The sequence below is a fragment of the Phyllobates terribilis genome, unplaced genomic scaffold (genome assembly GCF_046119375.1).
Source record: "Phyllobates terribilis strain yellow unplaced genomic scaffold, ASM4611937v1 Scaffold_10__3_contigs__length_209671492, whole genome shotgun sequence".
NCBI lineage: Eukaryota > Metazoa > Chordata > Amphibia > Anura > Dendrobatidae > Phyllobates > Phyllobates terribilis.
In genome coordinates this window covers 185,370,202-185,391,356 of record NW_027362770.1, presented here as the reverse complement: position 1 = coordinate 185,391,356, position 21,155 = coordinate 185,370,202, and the positions used below count along the sequence as shown (strand labels likewise).

Sequence of the window (21,155 nt, the reverse complement as noted above, 5' to 3'; positions counted from 1 at the left end):
TGTGATAAAATACTTACTAGATAGCTGTAGCAGCATGGAGGACAATATTCTGCAGTACTAAACAGTGTAGCTGTGAATCTAGCTCTGGAGTGGTATAAAATACTTACTATAAGCAGCAGCATGGAGGAAAATATACAGCAGTACTGAGCAGTGTAGCTGTGTATCCAGGACTGTAGTGGGATAAAATACTTACTAAAAAGAAGCAGCAGTGTGGAGGACATTATACTTATACAGCAGTACTGAGCAGTGTAACTGTGAATCCAGTACCGGATTATGCTAAAATACTAGAAAGCAGCAGTGTGGAAGACATTATAGATCAATACTGAGCAGTGTATCTGTGAACCCAGCTGGAGTAGCATAAAACTTAATAGAAAGCGGCAGCACTTTCTGTGCCTCACTGCACTCCTCTCCCTTCTCTTCCCCTCTCCACGGACTTCATTAAGCAGATGTAATCTGATCCCTCAGTAAGTTAGCAGTCAATATGGTTTTCACCAAGATGGATTTTAGCAATTTTACCGAATAAAATAAGTTCAGGAGGCCGTAGCAAGGTGGTGGGTGCAATAAATTACCAAATTTATTAGTCACTTATAGTATTGATTTATGCAAAGTTTGTTGAAACGACCATTTAAAGGGCAAGGTCATCATTCTCCCCAGGAGCAGAAATCAAATTGCAATATTTGGCATTTAATTCCCTTAATTTAAATAGTTCTACCTCTTAAAGGGGCGGTCCACTTTAGGCAACCCCCTTTTCAGTGGGCCAATCGGCTTTCAGCATCTGCACAGTGACACAATGCACATCTATAAGGAATGTCGGAGGGCGCCCCTTTAATGGATTACGGGGGTCACACTGTTTTCCTCACAGAGGGACATCCCGCTTGGGGGTAAAGGGCGCCACCTATAGCTTATCAGGGCACATGGAATATGGGCGTCTGCTGTGGACAATCCGTTTAATAAGACTCTTGATGATTGTGGTCTCCGGTGGGAGGATCGGTCGCAGTCTACATGTCCTGGGGGTGCAGATTTTGGTAGTTTTCCCCCTTAGCTGCTATGGAGGGTGAGGTACATAGAGAAGAGCTGCATATTGATCCCCTCAGTCGGGGGTCCGCGTACGTACTCGCAGACCCCTGTAAACACACAGTATTTGAGGAATATGCGGTGTCGCCCCCCGGTGTTGGGGTTCACGTCCCGGCTGAGGATGTAGATCCCGTCATTGTGCAGAGCGCAGCTGACGCTGAGGCCGGACTTTGAGGTGTTGACTTTCAGACAGTTCCAGTCTCTGCTGCAGGTACTATAGGAGAGAACGCTCAGCGAGTCCTCGCTCTGCCCTGACAGGGGGTCCCGTCTAAAGCCCCCAACCACGAACAAGGTCTCCTCTATAGACACCATCTGCTGCTTCCGCACGTGCTGCCGGCAGAGGTCAAACACCGACCACTCGTCTACTGACGGACAGTAACGCAGGACGCTCATATTCCGACCTGTGCAGAGAGATACAAAGTTACATCCTGTATTATCCTCCAGAGCTGCACTCACTATTCTGCTGGTACAGTCCCTGTGTACATACATTACATTACTGATCCTGAGTTACCGCCTGTATTATACTCCAGAGCAGCACTCACTATTCTGCTGGTGCAGTCACTGTGTACATACATTACATTACATTACTGATCGTGAGTTACATCCTGTATTATACTCCAGAGCTGCACTCACTATTCTGCTGGTGCAGTCACTGTGTACATACATTACATTACTGATCGTGAGTGACATCCTGTATTATACTCCAGAGCTGCACTCACTATTCTGCTGGTGCAGTCACTGTGTACATACATTACATTACTGATCCTGAGTTACATCCTGTATTATACTCCAGAGCAGCACTCACTATTCTGCTGGTGCAGTCACTGTGTACATACATTACATTACTGATCGTGAGTTACATCCTGTATTATACTCCAGAGCTGCACTCACTATTCTGCTGGTGCAGTCACTGTGTACATACATTACATTACTGATCCTGAGTTACATCCTGTATTATACTCCAGAGCTGCACTCACTATTCTGCTGGTGCAGTCACTGTGTACATACATTACATTACTGATCCTGAGTTACATCCTGTATTATACTCCAGAGCAGCACTCACTATTCTGCTGGTGCAGTCACTGTGTACATACATTACATTACTGATCGTGAGTTACATCCTGTATTATACTCCAGAGCTGCACTCACTATTCTGCTGGTACAGTCCCTGTGTACATACATTACTAATCCTGAGTTATATCCTGTATTATACCCCAGAGCTGCACTCACTATTCTGCTGGTGCAGTCACTGTGTACACACATTACATTACTGATCCGGAGTTACATCCTGTATTATACTCCAGAGCAGCACTCACTATTCTGCTGATGCAGTCACTATGTACATACATTACATTACTGATCCGGAGTTACCTCCTGTATTATACTCCAGAGCAGCACTCACTATTCTGCTGATGCAGTCACTACGTACATACATTACATTACTGATCCTGAGTTACCTCCTGTATTATACTCCAGAGCTGCACTCACTATTCTGCTGGTGCAGTCACTGTGCACATACATTACATTACTGATCCTGAGTTACATCCTGTATTATACTCCAGAGCTGCGCTCACTATTCTGCTGGTGCAGTCACTGTGTACATACATTACATTACTGATCGTGAGTTACATCCTGTATTATACTCCAGAGCTGCACTCACTATTCTGCTGGTACAGTCCCTGTGTACATACATTACTAATCCTGAGTTATATCCTGTATTATACCCCAGAGCTGCACTCACTATTCTGCTAGTACAGTCCCTGTGCACATACATTACATTACTGATCCTGAGTTACATCCAGTATTATACTCCAGAGCTGTACTCACTATTCTGCTGGTGCCGTCACTGTGTACATACATTATATTACTGATCCTGAATTACATCCTGTATTATACTCCAGAGCTGCACTCACTATTCTGCTGGTGGAGTCACTGTGTACATACATTACATTACTGATCCTGAGTTACATCCTGTATTATACTCCAGAGCTGCACTCACTATTCTGCTGGTGCAGTCACTGTGTACATACATTACATTACTGATCCGGAGTTACATCCTGTATTATACTCCAGAGCTGCGCTCACTATTCTGCTGGTGCAGTCCCTGTGTACATACATTACTAATCCTGAGTTATATCCTGTATTATACCCCAGAGCTGCACTCACTATTCTGCTGGTGCAGTCACTGTGTACATACATTACATCACTGATCCTGAGTTACATCCTGTATTATACTCCAGAGCTGCACTCACTATTCTGCTGGAGCAGTCACTGTGTACATACATTACATTACTGATCGTGAGTTACATCCTGTATTATACTCCAGAGCTGCACTCACTATCCTGCTGGTGCAGTCACTGTGTGCATACATTACATTACTGATCGTGAGTTACATCCTGTATTATACTCCAGAGCTGCACTCACTATTCTGCTGGTGCAGTCACTGTGCACATACATTACATTACTGATCTTGAGTTACATCCTGTATTATACTCCAGAGCTGCACTCACTATTCTGCTGGTGCAGGCACTGTGTACATACATTACATTACTAATCCTGAGTTATATCCTGTATTACACCCCAGAGCTGCACTCACTATTCTGCTGGTGCAGTCCCTGTGCACATACATTACATTACTGATCCTGAGTTACATCCTGTATTATACTCCAGAGCTGCACTCACTATTCTGCTGGAGCAGTCACTGTGTACATACATTACATTACTGATCGTGAGTTACATCCTGTATTATACTCCAGAGCTGCACTCACTATCCTTCTGGTGCAGTCACTGTGTCCATACATTACATTACTGATCCGGAGTTACCTCCTGTATTATACTCCAGAGCCGCACTCACTATTCTGCTGGTGCAGTCACTGTGTACATACATTACATTACTGATCCAGTACTGATCCTGAGTTACATCCTGTATTATACTCCAGAGCTGCACTCACTATTCTGCTGGTGCAGTCAGTGTGTACATACATTACATTACTGATCCAGTACTGATCCTGAGTTACATCCTGTATTATACTCCAGAGCTGCACTCACTATTCTGCTGGTGCAGTCACTGTGTACATACCTTACATTACTGATCCTGAGTTACATCCTGTATTATACTCCAGAGCTGCACTCACTATTCTGCTGGTGCAGTCACTGTGCACATACATTTAATTTCTGATCCTGAGTTACATCCTATATTATACTCCAGAGCTGTACTCACTATTCTGCTGATGCAGTCACTACGTACATACATTACATTACTGATCCTGAGTTACCTCCTGTATTATACTCCAGAGCTGCACTCACTATTCTGCTGGTGCAGTCACTGTGCACATACATTACATTACTGATCCTGAGTTACATCCTGTATTATACTCCAGAGCTGCGCTCACTATTCTGCTGGTGCAGTCACTGTGTACATACATTACATTACTGATCGTGAGTTACATCCTGTATTATACTCCAGAGCTGCACTCACTATTCTGCTGGTACAGTCCCGGTGTACATACATTACTAATCCTGAGTTATATCCTGTATTATACCCCAGAGCTGCACTCACTATTCTGCTGGTACAGTCCCTGTGCACATACATTACATTACTGATCCTGAGTTACATCCAGTATTATACTCCAGAGCTGTACTCACTATTCTGTTGGTGCAGTCACTGTGTACATACATTACATTACTGATCCTGAATTACATCCTGTATTATACTCCAGAGCTGCACTCACTATTCTGCTGGTGGAGTCACTGTGTACATACATTACATTACTGATCCTGAGTTACATCCTGTATTATACTCCAGAGCTGCACTCACTATTCTGCTGGTGCAGTCACTGTGTACATACATTACATTACTGATCCGGAGTTACATCCTGTATTATACTCCAGAGCTGCGCTCACTATTCTGCTGGTGCAGTCACTGTGTACATACATTACGTCACTGATCCTGAGTTACATCCTGTATTATACTCCAGAGCTGCACTCACTATTCTGCTGGTACAGTCCCTGTGTACATACATTACTAATCCTGAGTTATATCCTGTATTACACCCCAGAGCTGCACTCACTATTCTGCTGGTGCAGTCACTGTGTACATACATTACATCACTGATCCTGAGTTACATCCTGTATTATACTCCAGAGCTGCACTCACTATTCTGCTGGAGCAGTCACTGTGTACATACATTACATTACTGATCGTGAGTTACATCCTGTATTATACTCCAGAGCTGCACTCACTATCCTGCTGGTGCAGTCACTGTGTGCATACATTACATTACTGATCGCGAGTTACATCCTGTATTATACTCCAGAGCTGCACTCACTATTCTGCTGGTGCAGTCACTGTGCACATACATTACATTACTGATCTTGAGTTACATCCTGTATTATACTCCAGAGCTGCACTCACTATTCTGCTGGTGCAGTCACTGTGTAGATACATTACATTACTGATCCTGAGTTACATCCTGTATTACACCCCAGAGCTGCACTCACTATTCTGCTGGTGCAGTCCCTGTGCACATACATTACATTACTGATCCTGAGTTACATCCTGTATTATACTCCAGAGCTGCACTCACTATTCTGCTGGAGCAGTCACTGTGTACATACATTACATTACTGATCGTGAGTTACATCCTGTATTATACTCCAGAGCTGCACTCACTATCCTTCTGGTGCAGTCACTGTGTACATACATTACATTACTGATCCTGAGTTACATCCTGTATTATACTCCAGAGCTGCACTCACTATTCTGCTGGTGCAGTCACTGTGTACATACATTACATTACTGATCCAGTACTGATCCTGAGTTACATCCTGTATTATACTCCAGAGCTGCACTCACTATTCTGCTGGTGCAGTCAGTGTGTACATACATTACATTACTGATCCAGTACTGATCCTGAGTTACATCCTGTATTATACTCCAGAGCTGCACTCACTATTCTGCTGGTGCAGTCACTGTGTACATACATTACATTACTGATCCTGAGTTACATCCTGTATTATACTCCAGAGCTGCACTCACTATTCTGCTGGTGCAGTCACTGTGCACATACATTACATTACTGATCCTGAGTTACATCCAGTATTATACTCCAGAGCTGTACTCACTATTCTGCTGGTGCCGTCACTGTGTACATACATTATATTACTGATCCTGAATTACATCCTGTATAATACTCCAGAACTGCACTCACTATTCTGCTGGTGGAGTCACTGTGTACATACATTACATTACTGATCCTGAGTTACATCCTATATTATACTCCAGAGCTGCACTCACTATTCTGCTGGTGCAGTCACTGTGTACATACATTACATTACTGATCCTGAGTTACATCCTGTATAATACTCCAGAGCTGCACTCACTATTCTGCTGGTGCAGTCACTGTGTACATACATTACTAATCCTGAGTTACCTCCTGTATTATACTCCAGAGCAGCACTCACTATTCTGCTGGTGCAGTCACTGTGTACATACATTACTAACCCTGAGTTACATCCTGTATAATACTCCAGAGCTGCACTCACTATTCTGCTGGTGCAGTCACTGTGTACATACATTACTAATCCTGAGTTACCTCCTGTATTATACTCCAAAGCAGCACTCACTATTCTGCTGGTGCAGTCACTGTGCTCATACATTACATTACTGATCCTGAGTTACATCCTGTATTATGCTCCAGAGCTGCACTCGCTATTCTGCTGGTGCAGTCACTGTGTACATACATTACATTACTGATCCTGAGTTACATCCTGTATTATACCCCAGAGCTGCACTCACTATTCTGTTGGTGCACTCACTGTGTACATACATTACATTACTGATCCTGAGTTACCTCCTGTATTATACTCCAGAGCTGCACTCACTATTCTGCTGGTGCAGTCACTGTGTACATACATTACATTACTGATCCTGAGTTACCTCCTGTATTATACTCCAGAGCTGCACTCACTATTCTGCAGGTGCAGTCACTCTGTACATACATTACATTACATTACTGATCCTGAGTTACATCCTGTATTATACTCCAGAGCTGCACTCACTATTCTGCTGGTGCAGTCACTGTGTACATACATTACATTACTGATCCTGAGTTACATCCTGTATTATACTCCAGAGCTGCACTCACTATTCTGCTGGTGGAGTCACTGTGTACATACATTACATTACTGATCCTGAGTTACATCCTGTATTATACTAAAGAGCTGCACTCACTATTTGCTGGTGCAGTCACTGTGTACATACATTACATTACTGATCCTGAGTTACATCCTGTATTATACTCCAGAGCAGCACTCACTATTCTGCTGGTGCAGTCACTGTGTACATACATTACTGATCCTGAGTTACATCCTGTATTATACTCCAGAGCTGCACTCACTTTTCTGCTGGTGCAGTCACTGTGTACATACATTACATTACTGATCCTGAGTTACATCCAGTATTATACTCCAGAGCTGCACTCACTATTCTGCTGGTGCAGTCACTGTGTATATACATTACATTACTGATCCTGAGTTACATCCTGTATTATACTCCAGAGCTGCACTCACTATTCTGCTGGTGCAGTCACTGTGTACATACATTACAATACTGATCCTGAGTGACATACTGTATTATACTCCAGAGCTGCACTCACTATTCAGCTGGTGCAGTCACTGTGTACATACATTACATTACTGATCCTGAGTTACATCCTGTATTATGCTCCAGAGCTGCACTCACTATTCTGCTGGTGCAGTCACTGTGTACATACATTACATTACTGATCCTGAGTGACATCCTGTATTATACTCCAGAGCTGCACTCACTATTCTGCTGGTGCAGTCACTGTGTACATACATTACATTACTGATCCTGAGTTACATCCTGTATTATACTCCAGAGCTGCACTCACTATTCTGCTGGTGCAATCACTCTGTACATACATTACATTACTGATCGTGAGTTACATCCTGTATTATACTCCAGAGCTGCACTCACTATTCTGCTGGTGCAGTCACTGTGTATATACATTACATTACTGATCCTGAGTTACATCCTGTATTATACTCCAGAGCTGCACTCACTATTCTGCTGGTGCAGTCACTGTGTACATACATTACAATACTGATCCTGAGTGACATACTGTATTATACCCCAGAGCTGCACTCACTATTCAGCTGGTGCAGTCACTGTGTACATACATTACATTACTGATCCTGAGTTACATCCTGTATTATGCTCCAGAGCTGCACTCACTATTCTGCTGGGGCAGTCACTGTGTACATACATTACATTACTGATCCTGAGTGACATCCTGTATTATACTCCAGAGCTGCACTCACTATTCTGCTGGTGCAGTCACTGTGTACATACATTACATTACTGATCCTGAGTTACATCCTGTATTATACTCCAGAGCTGCACTCACTATTCTGCTGGTGCAGTCACTGTGTACATACATTACATTACTGATCCAGAATTACCTCCTGTATTATACTCCAGAGCTGCACTCACTATTCTGCTGGTGCAGTCACTGTGAACATACATTACATTACTGATCCTGAGTTACCTCCTGTATTATACTCCAGAGCTGCACTCACTATTCTGCTGGTGCAGTCACTGTGTACATACATTACATTACTGATCCTGAGTTACATCCTGTATTATACTCCAGAGCTGCACTCACTATTCTGCTGGTGCAGTCACTGTGTAAATACATTACATTACTGATCCTGAGTTACATCCTGTATTATACTCCAGAGCTGCACTCACTATTCTGCTGGTGCAGTCACTGTGTACCTACATTACATTACTGATCCTGTACTGATCCTGAGTTACATCCTGTATTATACTTCAAAGCTGCACTCACTATTCTGCTGGTGCAGTCACTGACTACATACATTACATTACTGATCCTGAGTTACATCCTGTATTATACTCCAGAGCTGCACTCACTATTCTGCTGGTGCAGTCACAGTGTACATACATTACTGATCCTGAGTTACCTCCTGCATTATACTCCAGAGCTGCGCTCAATATTCTGCTGGTGCGGTTACTGTGTACATACATTACATTACTGATCCTGAGTTACATCCTTTATTATACTCCAGAGCTGCGCTCACTATTCTGCTGGAGCAGTCACTGTGTACATACATTACATTACTGATCCTGAGTTACCTCCTGTATTATACTCCAGAGCTGCACTCACTATTCTGCTGGTGCAGTCACTGTGTACATACATTACATTACTGATCCGGAGTTACATCCTGTATTATACTAGAGAGCTGAACTCACTATTCTGCTGGTGCAGTCACTGTGTACATACATAACATTACTGATCCGGAGTTACATCCTGTATTATACTCCAGAGCTGCACTCACTATTCTGCTGGTGCAGTCACTGTGTACATACATTACATTACTGATCCAGAGTTACATCCTGTATTATACTACAGAGCTGAACTCACTATTCTGCTGGTGCAGTCACTGCGTACATACATTACATTACTGATCCCGAGTTACATCCTGTATTATACTCCAGAGCTGAACTCACTATTCTGCTGGTGCAGTCACTGCGTACATACATTACATTACTGATCCTGAGTTACATCCTGTATTATACTCCAGAGCTGCACTCACTATTCTGCTGGTGCAGTCACTGCGTACATACATTACATTACTGATCCAGAGTTACATCCTGTATTATACTACAGAGCTGCACTCACTATTCTGCTGGTGCAGTCACTGCGTACATACATTACATTACTGATCCAGAGTTACATCCTGTATTATACTACAGAGCTGCACTCACTATTCTGCTGGTGCAGTCACTGCGTACATACATTACATTACTGATCCTGAGTTACATCCTGTATTATACTCCAGAGCTGCACTCACTATTCTGCTGGTGCAGTCACTATGTAAATACATTACATTACTGATCCTGAGTTACATCCTGTATTATACTCCAGAGCTGCACTCACTATTCTGCTGGTGCAGTCACTGTGTACATACATTACATTACTGATCCTGTACTGATCCTGAATTACCTCCTGTATTATACTCCAGAGCTGCACTCACTATTCTGCTGGTGCAGTCACTGTGTACATACATTACATTACTGATCCTGTACTGATCCTGAGTTACATCCAGTATTATACTCCAGAGCTGCACTCACTATCCAGCTGGTGCCGTCACTGTGTACATACATTACATTACTGATCCTGTACTGATCCTGAGTTACATCCTGTATTATACTTCAGAGCTGCACTCACTATTCTGCTGGTGCAGTCACTGACTACATACATTACATTACTGATCCTGAGTTACATCCTGTATTATACTCCAGAGCTGCACTCACTATTCTGCTGGTGCAGTCACAGTGTACATACATTACTGATCCTGAGTTACCTCCTGCATTATACTCCAGAGCTGCGCTCAATATTCTGCTGGTGCGGTTACTGTGTACATACATTACATTACTGATCCTGAGTTACATCCTGTATTATACTCCAGAGCTGCACTCACTATTCTGCTGGTGCAGTCACTGTGTACATACCTTACATTACTGATCCTGAGTTACATCCTGTATTATACTCCAGAGCTGCACTCACTATTCTGCTGGTGCAGTCACTGTGCACATACATTTAATTTCTGATCCTGAGTTACATCCTATATTATACTCCAGAGCTGTACTCACTATTCTGCTGATGCAGTCACTACGTACATACATTACATTACTGATCCTGAGTTACCTCCTGTATTATACTCCAGAGCTGCACTCACTATTCTGCTGGTGCAGTCACTGTGCACATACATTACATTACTGATCCTGAGTTACATCCTGTATTATACTCCAGAGCTGCGCTCACTATTCTGCTGGTGCAGTCACTGTGTACATACATTACATTACTGATCGTGAGTTACATCCTGTATTATACTCCAGAGCTGCACTCACTATTCTGCTGGTACAGTCCCGGTGTACATACATTACTAATCCTGAGTTATATCCTGTATTATACCCCAGAGCTGCACTCACTATTCTGCTGGTACAGTCCCTGTGCACATACATTACATTACTGATCCTGAGTTACATCCAGTATTATACTCCAGAGCTGTACTCACTATTCTGTTGGTGCAGTCACTGTGTACATACATTACATTACTGATCCTGAATTACATCCTGTATTATACTCCAGAGCTGCACTCACTATTCTGCTGGTGGAGTCACTGTGTACATACATTACATTACTGATCCTGAGTTACATCCTGTATTATACTCCAGAGCTGCACTCACTATTCTGCTGGTGCAGTCACTGTGTACATACATTACATTACTGATCCGGAGTTACATCCTGTATTATACTCCAGAGCTGCGCTCACTATTCTGCTGGTGCAGTCCCTGTGTACATACATTACTAATCCTGAGTTATATCCTGTATTATACCCCAGAGCTGCACTCACTATTCTGCTGGTGCAGTCACTGTGTACATACATTACGTCACTGATCCTGAGTTACATCCTGTATTATACTCCAGAGCTGCACTCACTATTCTGCTGGTACAGTCCCTGTGTACATACATTACTAATCCTGAGTTATATCCTGTATTACACCCCAGAGCTGCACTCACTATTCTGCTGGTGCAGTCACTGTGTACATACATTACATCACTGATCCTGAGTTACATCCTGTATTATACTCCAGAGCTGCACTCACTATTCTGCTGGAGCAGTCACTGTGTACATACATTACATTACTGATCGTGAGTTACATCCTGTATTATACTCCAGAGCTGCACTCACTATCCTGCTGGTGCAGTCACTGTGTGCATACATTACATTACTGATCGCGAGTTACATCCTGTATTATACTCCAGAGCTGCACTCACTATTCTGCTGGTGCAGTCACTGTGCACATACATTACATTACTGATCTTGAGTTACATCCTGTATTATACTCCAGAGCTGCACTCACTATTCTGCTGGTGCAGTCACTGTGTAGATACATTACATTACTGATCCTGAGTTACATCCTGTATTACACCCCAGAGCTGCACTCACTATTCTGCTGGTGCAGTCCCTGTGCACATACATTACATTACTGATCCTGAGTTACATCCTGTATTATACTCCAGAGCTGCACTCACTATTCTGCTGGAGCAGTCACTGTGTACATACATTACATTACTGATCGTGAGTTACATCCTGTATTATACTCCAGAGCTGCACTCACTATCCTTCTGGTGCAGTCACTGTGTACATACATTACATTACTGATCCTGAGTTACATCCTGTATTATACTCCAGAGCTGCACTCACTATTCTGCTGGTGCAGTCACTGTGTACATACATTACATTACTGATCCAGTACTGATCCTGAGTTACATCCTGTATTATACTCCAGAGCTGCACTCACTATTCTGCTGGTGCAGTCAGTGTGTACATACATTACATTACTGATCCAGTACTGATCCTGAGTTACATCCTGTATTATACTCCAGAGCTGCACTCACTATTCTGCTGGTGCAGTCACTGTGTACATACATTACATTACTGATCCTGAGTTACATCCTGTATTATACTCCAGAGCTGCACTCACTATTCTGCTGGTGCAGTCACTGTGCACATACATTACATTACTGATCCTGAGTTACATCCAGTATTATACTCCAGAGCTGTACTCACTATTCTGCTGGTGCCGTCACTGTGTACATACATTATATTACTGATCCTGAATTACATCCTGTATAATACTCCAGAACTGCACTCACTATTCTGCTGGTGGAGTCACTGTGTACATACATTACATTACTGATCCTGAGTTACATCCTATATTATACTCCAGAGCTGCACTCACTATTCTGCTGGTGCAGTCACTGTGTACATACATTACATTACTGATCCTGAGTTACATCCTGTATAATACTCCAGAGCTGCACTCACTATTCTGCTGGTGCAGTCACTGTGTACATACATTACTAATCCTGAGTTACCTCCTGTATTATACTCCAGAGCAGCACTCACTATTCTGCTGGTGCAGTCACTGTGTACATACATTACTAACCCTGAGTTACATCCTGTATAATACTCCAGAGCTGCACTCACTATTCTGCTGGTGCAGTCACTGTGTACATACATTACTAATCCTGAGTTACCTCCTGTATTATACTCCAAAGCAGCACTCACTATTCTGCTGGTGCAGTCACTGTGCTCATACATTACATTACTGATCCTGAGTTACATCCTGTATTATGCTCCAGAGCTGCACTCGCTATTCTGCTGGTGCAGTCACTGTGTACATACATTACATTACTGATCCTGAGTTACATCCTGTATTATACCCCAGAGCTGCACTCACTATTCTGTTGGTGCACTCACTGTGTACATACATTACATTACTGATCCTGAGTTACCTCCTGTATTATACTCCAGAGCTGCACTCACTATTCTGCTGGTGCAGTCACTGTGTACATACATTACATTACTGATCCTGAGTTACCTCCTGTATTATACTCCAGAGCTGCACTCACTATTCTGCAGGTGCAGTCACTCTGTACATACATTACATTACATTACTGATCCTGAGTTACATCCTGTATTATACTCCAGAGCTGCACTCACTATTCTGCTGGTGCAGTCACTGTGTACATACATTACATTACTGATCCTGAGTTACATCCTGTATTATACTCCAGAGCTGCACTCACTATTCTGCTGGTGGAGTCACTGTGTACATACATTACATTACTGATCCTGAGTTACATCCTGTATTATACTAAAGAGCTGCACTCACTATTTGCTGGTGCAGTCACTGTGTACATACATTACATTACTGATCCTGAGTTACATCCTGTATTATACTCCAGAGCAGCACTCACTATTCTGCTGGTGCAGTCACTGTGTACATACATTACTGATCCTGAGTTACATCCTGTATTATACTCCAGAGCTGCACTCACTTTTCTGCTGGTGCAGTCACTGTGTACATACATTACATTACTGATCCTGAGTTACATCCAGTATTATACTCCAGAGCTGCACTCACTATTCTGCTGGTGCAGTCACTGTGTATATACATTACATTACTGATCCTGAGTTACATCCTGTATTATACTCCAGAGCTGCACTCACTATTCTGCTGGTGCAGTCACTGTGTACATACATTACAATACTGATCCTGAGTGACATACTGTATTATACTCCAGAGCTGCACTCACTATTCAGCTGGTGCAGTCACTGTGTACATACATTACATTACTGATCCTGAGTTACATCCTGTATTATGCTCCAGAGCTGCACTCACTATTCTGCTGGTGCAGTCACTGTGTACATACATTACATTACTGATCCTGAGTGACATCCTGTATTATACTCCAGAGCTGCACTCACTATTCTGCTGGTGCAGTCACTGTGTACATACATTACATTACTGATCCTGAGTTACATCCTGTATTATACTCCAGAGCTGCACTCACTATTCTGCTGGTGCAATCACTCTGTACATACATTACATTACTGATCGTGAGTTACATCCTGTATTATACTCCAGAGCTGCACTCACTATTCTGCTGGTGCAGTCACTGTGTATATACATTACATTACTGATCCTGAGTTACATCCTGTATTATACTCCAGAGCTGCACTCACTATTCTGCTGGTGCAGTCACTGTGTACATACATTACAATACTGATCCTGAGTGACATACTGTATTATACCCCAGAGCTGCACTCACTATTCAGCTGGTGCAGTCACTGTGTACATACATTACATTACTGATCCTGAGTTACATCCTGTATTATGCTCCAGAGCTGCACTCACTATTCTGCTGGGGCAGTCACTGTGTACATACATTACATTACTGATCCTGAGTGACATCCTGTATTATACTCCAGAGCTGCACTCACTATTCTGCTGGTGCAGTCACTGTGTACATACATTACATTACTGATCCTGAGTTACATCCTGTATTATACTCCAGAGCTGCACTCACTATTCTGCTGGTGCAGTCACTGTGTACATACATTACATTACTGATCCAGAATTACCTCCTGTATTATACTCCAGAGCTGCACTCACTATTCTGCTGGTGCAGTCACTGTGAACATACATTACATTACTGATCCTGAGTTACCTCCTGTATTATACTCCAGAGCTGCACTCACTATTCTGCTGGTGCAGTCACTGTGTACATACATTACATTACTGATCCTGAGTTACATCCTGTATTATACTCCAGAGCTGCACTCACTATTCTGCTGGTGCAGTCACTGTGTAAATACATTACATTACTGATCCTGAGTTACATCCTGTATTATACTCCAGAGCTGCACTCACTATTCTGCTGGTGCAGTCACTGTGTACCTACATTACATTACTGATCCTGTACTGATCCTGAGTTACATCCTGTATTATACTTCAAAGCTGCACTCACTATTCTGCTGGTGCAGTCACTGACTACATACATTACATTACTGATCCTGAGTTACATCCTGTATTATACTCCAGAGCTGCACTCACTATTCTGCTGGTGCAGTCACAGTGTACATACATTACTGATCCTGAGTTACCTCCTGCATTATACTCCAGAGCTGCGCTCAATATTCTGCTGGTGCGGTTACTGTGTACATACATTACATTACTGATCCTGAGTTACATCCTTTATTATACTCCAGAGCTGCGCTCACTATTCTGCTGGAGCAGTCACTGTGTACATACATTACATTACTGATCCTGAGTTACCTCCTGTATTATACTCCAGAGCTGCACTCACTATTCTGCTGGTGCAGTCACTGTGTACATACATTACATTACTGATCCGGAGTTACATCCTGTATTATACTAGAGAGCTGAACTCACTATTCTGCTGGTGCAGTCACTGTGTACATACATAACATTACTGATCCGGAGTTACATCCTGTATTATACTCCAGAGCTGCACTCACTATTCTGCTGGTGCAGTCACTGTGTACATACATTACATTACTGATCCAGAGTTACATCCTGTATTATACTACAGAGCTGAACTCACTATTCTGCTGGTGCAGTCACTGCGTACATACATTACATTACTGATCCCGAGTTACATCCTGTATTATACTCCAGAGCTGAACTCACTATTCTGCTGGTGCAGTCACTGCGTACATACATTACATTACTGATCCTGAGTTACATCCTGTATTATACTCCAGAGCTGCACTCACTATTCTGCTGGTGCAGTCACTGCGTACATACATTACATTACTGATCCAGAGTTACATCCTGTATTATACTACAGAGCTGCACTCACTATTCTGCTGGTGCAGTCACTGCGTACATACATTACATTACTGATCCAGAGTTACATCCTGTATTATACTACAGAGCTGCACTCACTATTCTGCTGGTGCAGTCACTGCGTACATACATTACATTACTGATCCTGAGTTACATCCTGTATTATACTCCAGAGCTGCACTCACTATTCTGCTGGTGCAGTCACTATGTAAATACATTACATTACTGATCCTGAGTTACATCCTGTATTATACTCCAGAGCTGCACTCACTATTCTGCTGGTGCAGTCACTGTGTACATACATTACATTACTGATCCTGTACTGATCCTGAATTACCTCCTGTATTATACTCCAGAGCTGCACTCACTATTCTGCTGGTGCAGTCACTGTGTACATACATTACATTACTGATCCTGTACTGATCCTGAGTTACATCCAGTATTATACTCCAGAGCTGCACTCACTATCCAGCTGGTGCCGTCACTGTGTACATACATTACATTACTGATCCTGTACTGATCCTGAGTTACATCCTGTATTATACTTCAGAGCTGCACTCACTATTCTGCTGGTGCAGTCACTGACTACATACATTACATTACTGATCCTGAGTTACATCCTGTATTATACTCCAGAGCTGCACTCACTATTCTGCTGGTGCAGTCACAGTGTACATACATTACTGATCCTGAGTTACCTCCTGCATTATACTCCAGAGCTGCGCTCAATATTCTGCTGGTGCGGTTACTGTGTACATACATTACATTACTGATCCTGAGTTACATCCTGTATTATACTCCAGAGCTGCGCTCACTATTCTGCTGGAGCAGTCACTGTGTACATACATTACATTACATTACTGATCCTGAGTTACATCCTGTATTATACTCCAGAGCTGCACTCACTATTCTGCTGGTGCAGTCACTGTGTACATACATTACATTACTGATCCGGAGTTACATCCTGTATTATACTCCAGAGCTGCGCTCACTATTCTGCTGGAGCAGTCACTGTGTACATACATTACATTACTGATCCTGAGTTACATCCTGTATTATACTCCAGAGCTGAACTCACTATTCTGCTGGTGCAGTCACTGCGTACATACATTACATTACTGATCCTGAGTTACATCCTGTATTATACTCCAGAGCTGCACTCACTATTCTGCTGGTGCAGTCACTGTGTACATACATTACATTACTGATGCTGAGTTACTTCCTGTATTATACTGCAGAGCTGCACTCACTATTCTGCTGGTGCAGTCACTGTGTACATACATTACATTACTGATCCTGTACTGATCCTGAATTACCTCCTGTATTATACTCCAGAGCTGCAATCACTATTCTGCTGGTGCAGTCATTGTGTACATACATTACATTACTGTTCCTGAGTTACCGCCTGTATTATACTCCAGAGCTGCACTCACTATTCTGCTGGTACAGTCACTGTGTACATACATTACATTACTGATCCTGAGTTACATCCTGTATTATACTTCAGAGCTGCACTCACTATCCAGCTGGTGCAGTCACTGTGTACATACATTACATTACTGATCCGGAGTTACATCCTGTATTATACTCCAGAGCTGCACTCACTATTCTGCTGGTGCGGTTACTGTGTACATACATTACATTACTGATCCCGAGTTAAATCCTGTATTATACTCCAGAGCTGCACTCACTATTCTGCTGGTGCAGTCACTGTGTACATACATTACATTACTGATCCCGAGTTACATCCTGTATTATACTACAGAGCTGCACTCACTATTCTGCTGGTGCTGTCACTGCGTACATACATTACATTACTGATCCCGAGTTACATCCTGTATTATACTACAGAGCTGCACTCACTATTCTGCTGGTGCAGTCACTGAGTATATACATTACATTACTGATCCTGAGTTACATCCTGTATTATACTCCAGAGCTGCACTCACTATTCTGCTGGTGCAGTCACTGCGTACATACATTACATTACTGATCCCGAGTTACATCCTGTATTATCCTCCAGAGCTGCACTCACTATTCTGCTGGTGCAGTCACTGTGTACATACATTACATTACTGATCCCGAGTTACATCCTGTATTATACTCCAGAGCTGCACTCACTATTCTGCTGGTGCAGTCACTGTGTACATACATTACATTACTGATCCTGAGTTACATCCTGTATTATACTCCAGAGCTGCACTCACTATTCTGCTGGTGCAGTCACTGTGTACATACATTACATTACTGATCCCGAGTTACATCCTGTATTATACTCCAGAGCTGCACTCACTATTCTGCTGGTGCAGTCACTGTGTACATACATTACATTACTGATCCTGAGTTACATCCTGTATTATACTCCAGAGCTGCACTCACTATTCTGCTGGTGCAGTCACTGTGTACATACATTACATTACTGATCCGGAGTTACATCCTGTATTATACTCCAGAGCTGCACTCACTATTCTGCTGGTGCAGTCACTGTGTACATACATTACATTACTGATCCAGAGTTACATCCTGTATTATACTACAGAGCTGAACTCACTATTCTGCTGGTGCAGTCACTGCGTACATACATTACATTACTGATCCCGAGTTACAACCTGTATTATACTCCAGAGCTGAACTCACTATTCTGCTGGTGCAGTCACTGCGTACATACATTACATTACTGATCCTGAGTTACATCCTGTATTATACTCCAGAGCTGCACTCACTATTCTGCTGGTGGAGTCACTGTGTACATACATTACATTACTGATCCTGAGTTACATCCTGTATTATACTCCAGAGCTGCACTCACTATTCTGCTGGTGTAGTCACTGTGTACATACATTACATTACTGATCCGGAGTTACATCCTGTATTATACTACAGAGCTGCACTCACTATTCTGCTGGTGCAGTCACTGACTACATACATTACATTACTGATCCTGAGTTACATCCTGTATTATACTCCAGAGCTGCACTCACTATTCTGCTGGTGCAGTCACAGTGTACATACATTACTGATCCTGAGTTACCTCCTGCATTATACTCCAGAGCTGCGCTCAATATTCTGCTGGTGCAGTCACTGTGTACATACATTACATTACTGATCCTGAGTTACATCCTGTATTATACTCCAGAGCTGAACTCACTGTGTACATACGTTACATCCTGTATTATACTCCAGAGCTGAACTCACTATTCAGCTGGTGCCGACACTGTGTACATACATTACATTACTGATCCTGAGTTACCGCCTGTATTATACTCCAGAGCTGCACTCACTATTCTGCCGGTGCAGTCACTGTGTACATACATTACATTACTGATCCTCAGTTACATCCTGTATTATACTCCAGAGCTGCACTCACTATTCAGCTGGTGCCGACACTGTGTACATACATTACATTACTGATCCTGAGTTACCGCCTGTATTATACTCCAGAGCTGCACTCACTATTCTGCCGGTGCAGTCACTGTGTACATACATTACATTACTGATCCTCAGTTACATCCTGTATTATACTCCAGAGCTGCACTCACTATTCTGCTGGTGCAGTCACTGTGTACATACATTACATTACTGATCCTGAGTTACCGCCTGTATTATACTCCAGAGCGGCACTCACAATTCTGCTGGTGCAGTCACTGTGTACATACATTACATTACTGATCCCGAGTTACATCCTGTATTATACTCCAGAGCTGCACTCACTATTCTGCTGGTGCAGTCACTGTGTACATACATTACATTACTGATCCTGAGTTACCGCCTGTATTATACTCCAGAGCGGCACTCACTATTCTGCTGGTGCAGTCACTGTGTACATACATTACATTACTGATCCTGAGTTACATCCTGTATTATACTCCAGAGCTGCACTCACTATTCTGCTGGTGCAGTCACTGTGTACATACATTACATTACTGATCCTGAGTTACATCCTGTATTATACTCCAGAGCTGCACTCACTATTCTGCTGGTGCAGTCACTGTGTAGATACATTACATTACTGATCCTGAGTTACATCCTGTATTATACTCCAGAGCTGCACTCACTATTCTGCTGGTGCAGTCACTGTGTACATACATTACATTACTGATCCTGAGTTACCGCCTGTATTATACTCCAGAGCGGCACTCACAATTCTGCTGGTGCAGTCACTGTGTACATACATTACATTACTGATCCTGAGTTACATCCTGTATTATACTCCAGAGCTGCACTCACTATTCTGCTGGTGCAGTCACTGTGTAGATACATTACATTACTGATCCGGAGTTACATCCAGTATTATACTAGAGAGCTGAACTCACTATTCTGCTGGTGCAGTCACTGTGTACATACATTACATTACTGATCCTGAGTTACATCCTATATTATACTCCAGAGCTGCACTCACTATTCTGCTGGTGCAGTCACTGTGTAGATACATTACATTACTGATCCCGAGTTACATCCTGTATTATACTCCAGAGCTGCACTCACTATTCTGCTGGTGCAGTCACTGTGTACATACATTACATTACTGATCCTGAGTTACATCCTGTATTATACTCCAGAGCTGCACTCACTATTCTGCTGGTGCAGTCACTGAGTACATACATTACATTACTGATCCTGAGTTACATCCTGTATTATACTCCAGAGCTGCACTCACTATTCTGCTGGTGCAGTCACTGTGTACATACATTACATTACTGATCCTGAGTTACATCCTGTATTATACTCCAGAGCTGCACTCACTATTCTGCTGGTGCAGTCACTGTGTAGATACATTACATTACTGATCCGGAGTTACCTCCTGTAT

General features: G+C 42.7%; 1 protein-coding gene across 1 annotated transcript in view; it reads right to left on the bottom strand.

Annotated features, from left to right (window-relative positions):
- Positions 1-551: 551 nt before the first annotated feature.
- The window catches only part of KLHL42 (kelch like family member 42), a 38,887-nt gene continuing 18,283 nt past the window's right edge, over positions 552-21,155 (bottom strand). Inside the window, exon 4 of the mRNA XM_073649394.1 lies at positions 552-1,475. Within this exon, the coding sequence (XP_073505495.1) occupies positions 1,039-1,475 (437 nt within the window). The 3' untranslated portion in view covers positions 552-1,038. The remainder of the gene's footprint in view (positions 1,476-21,155) is intronic.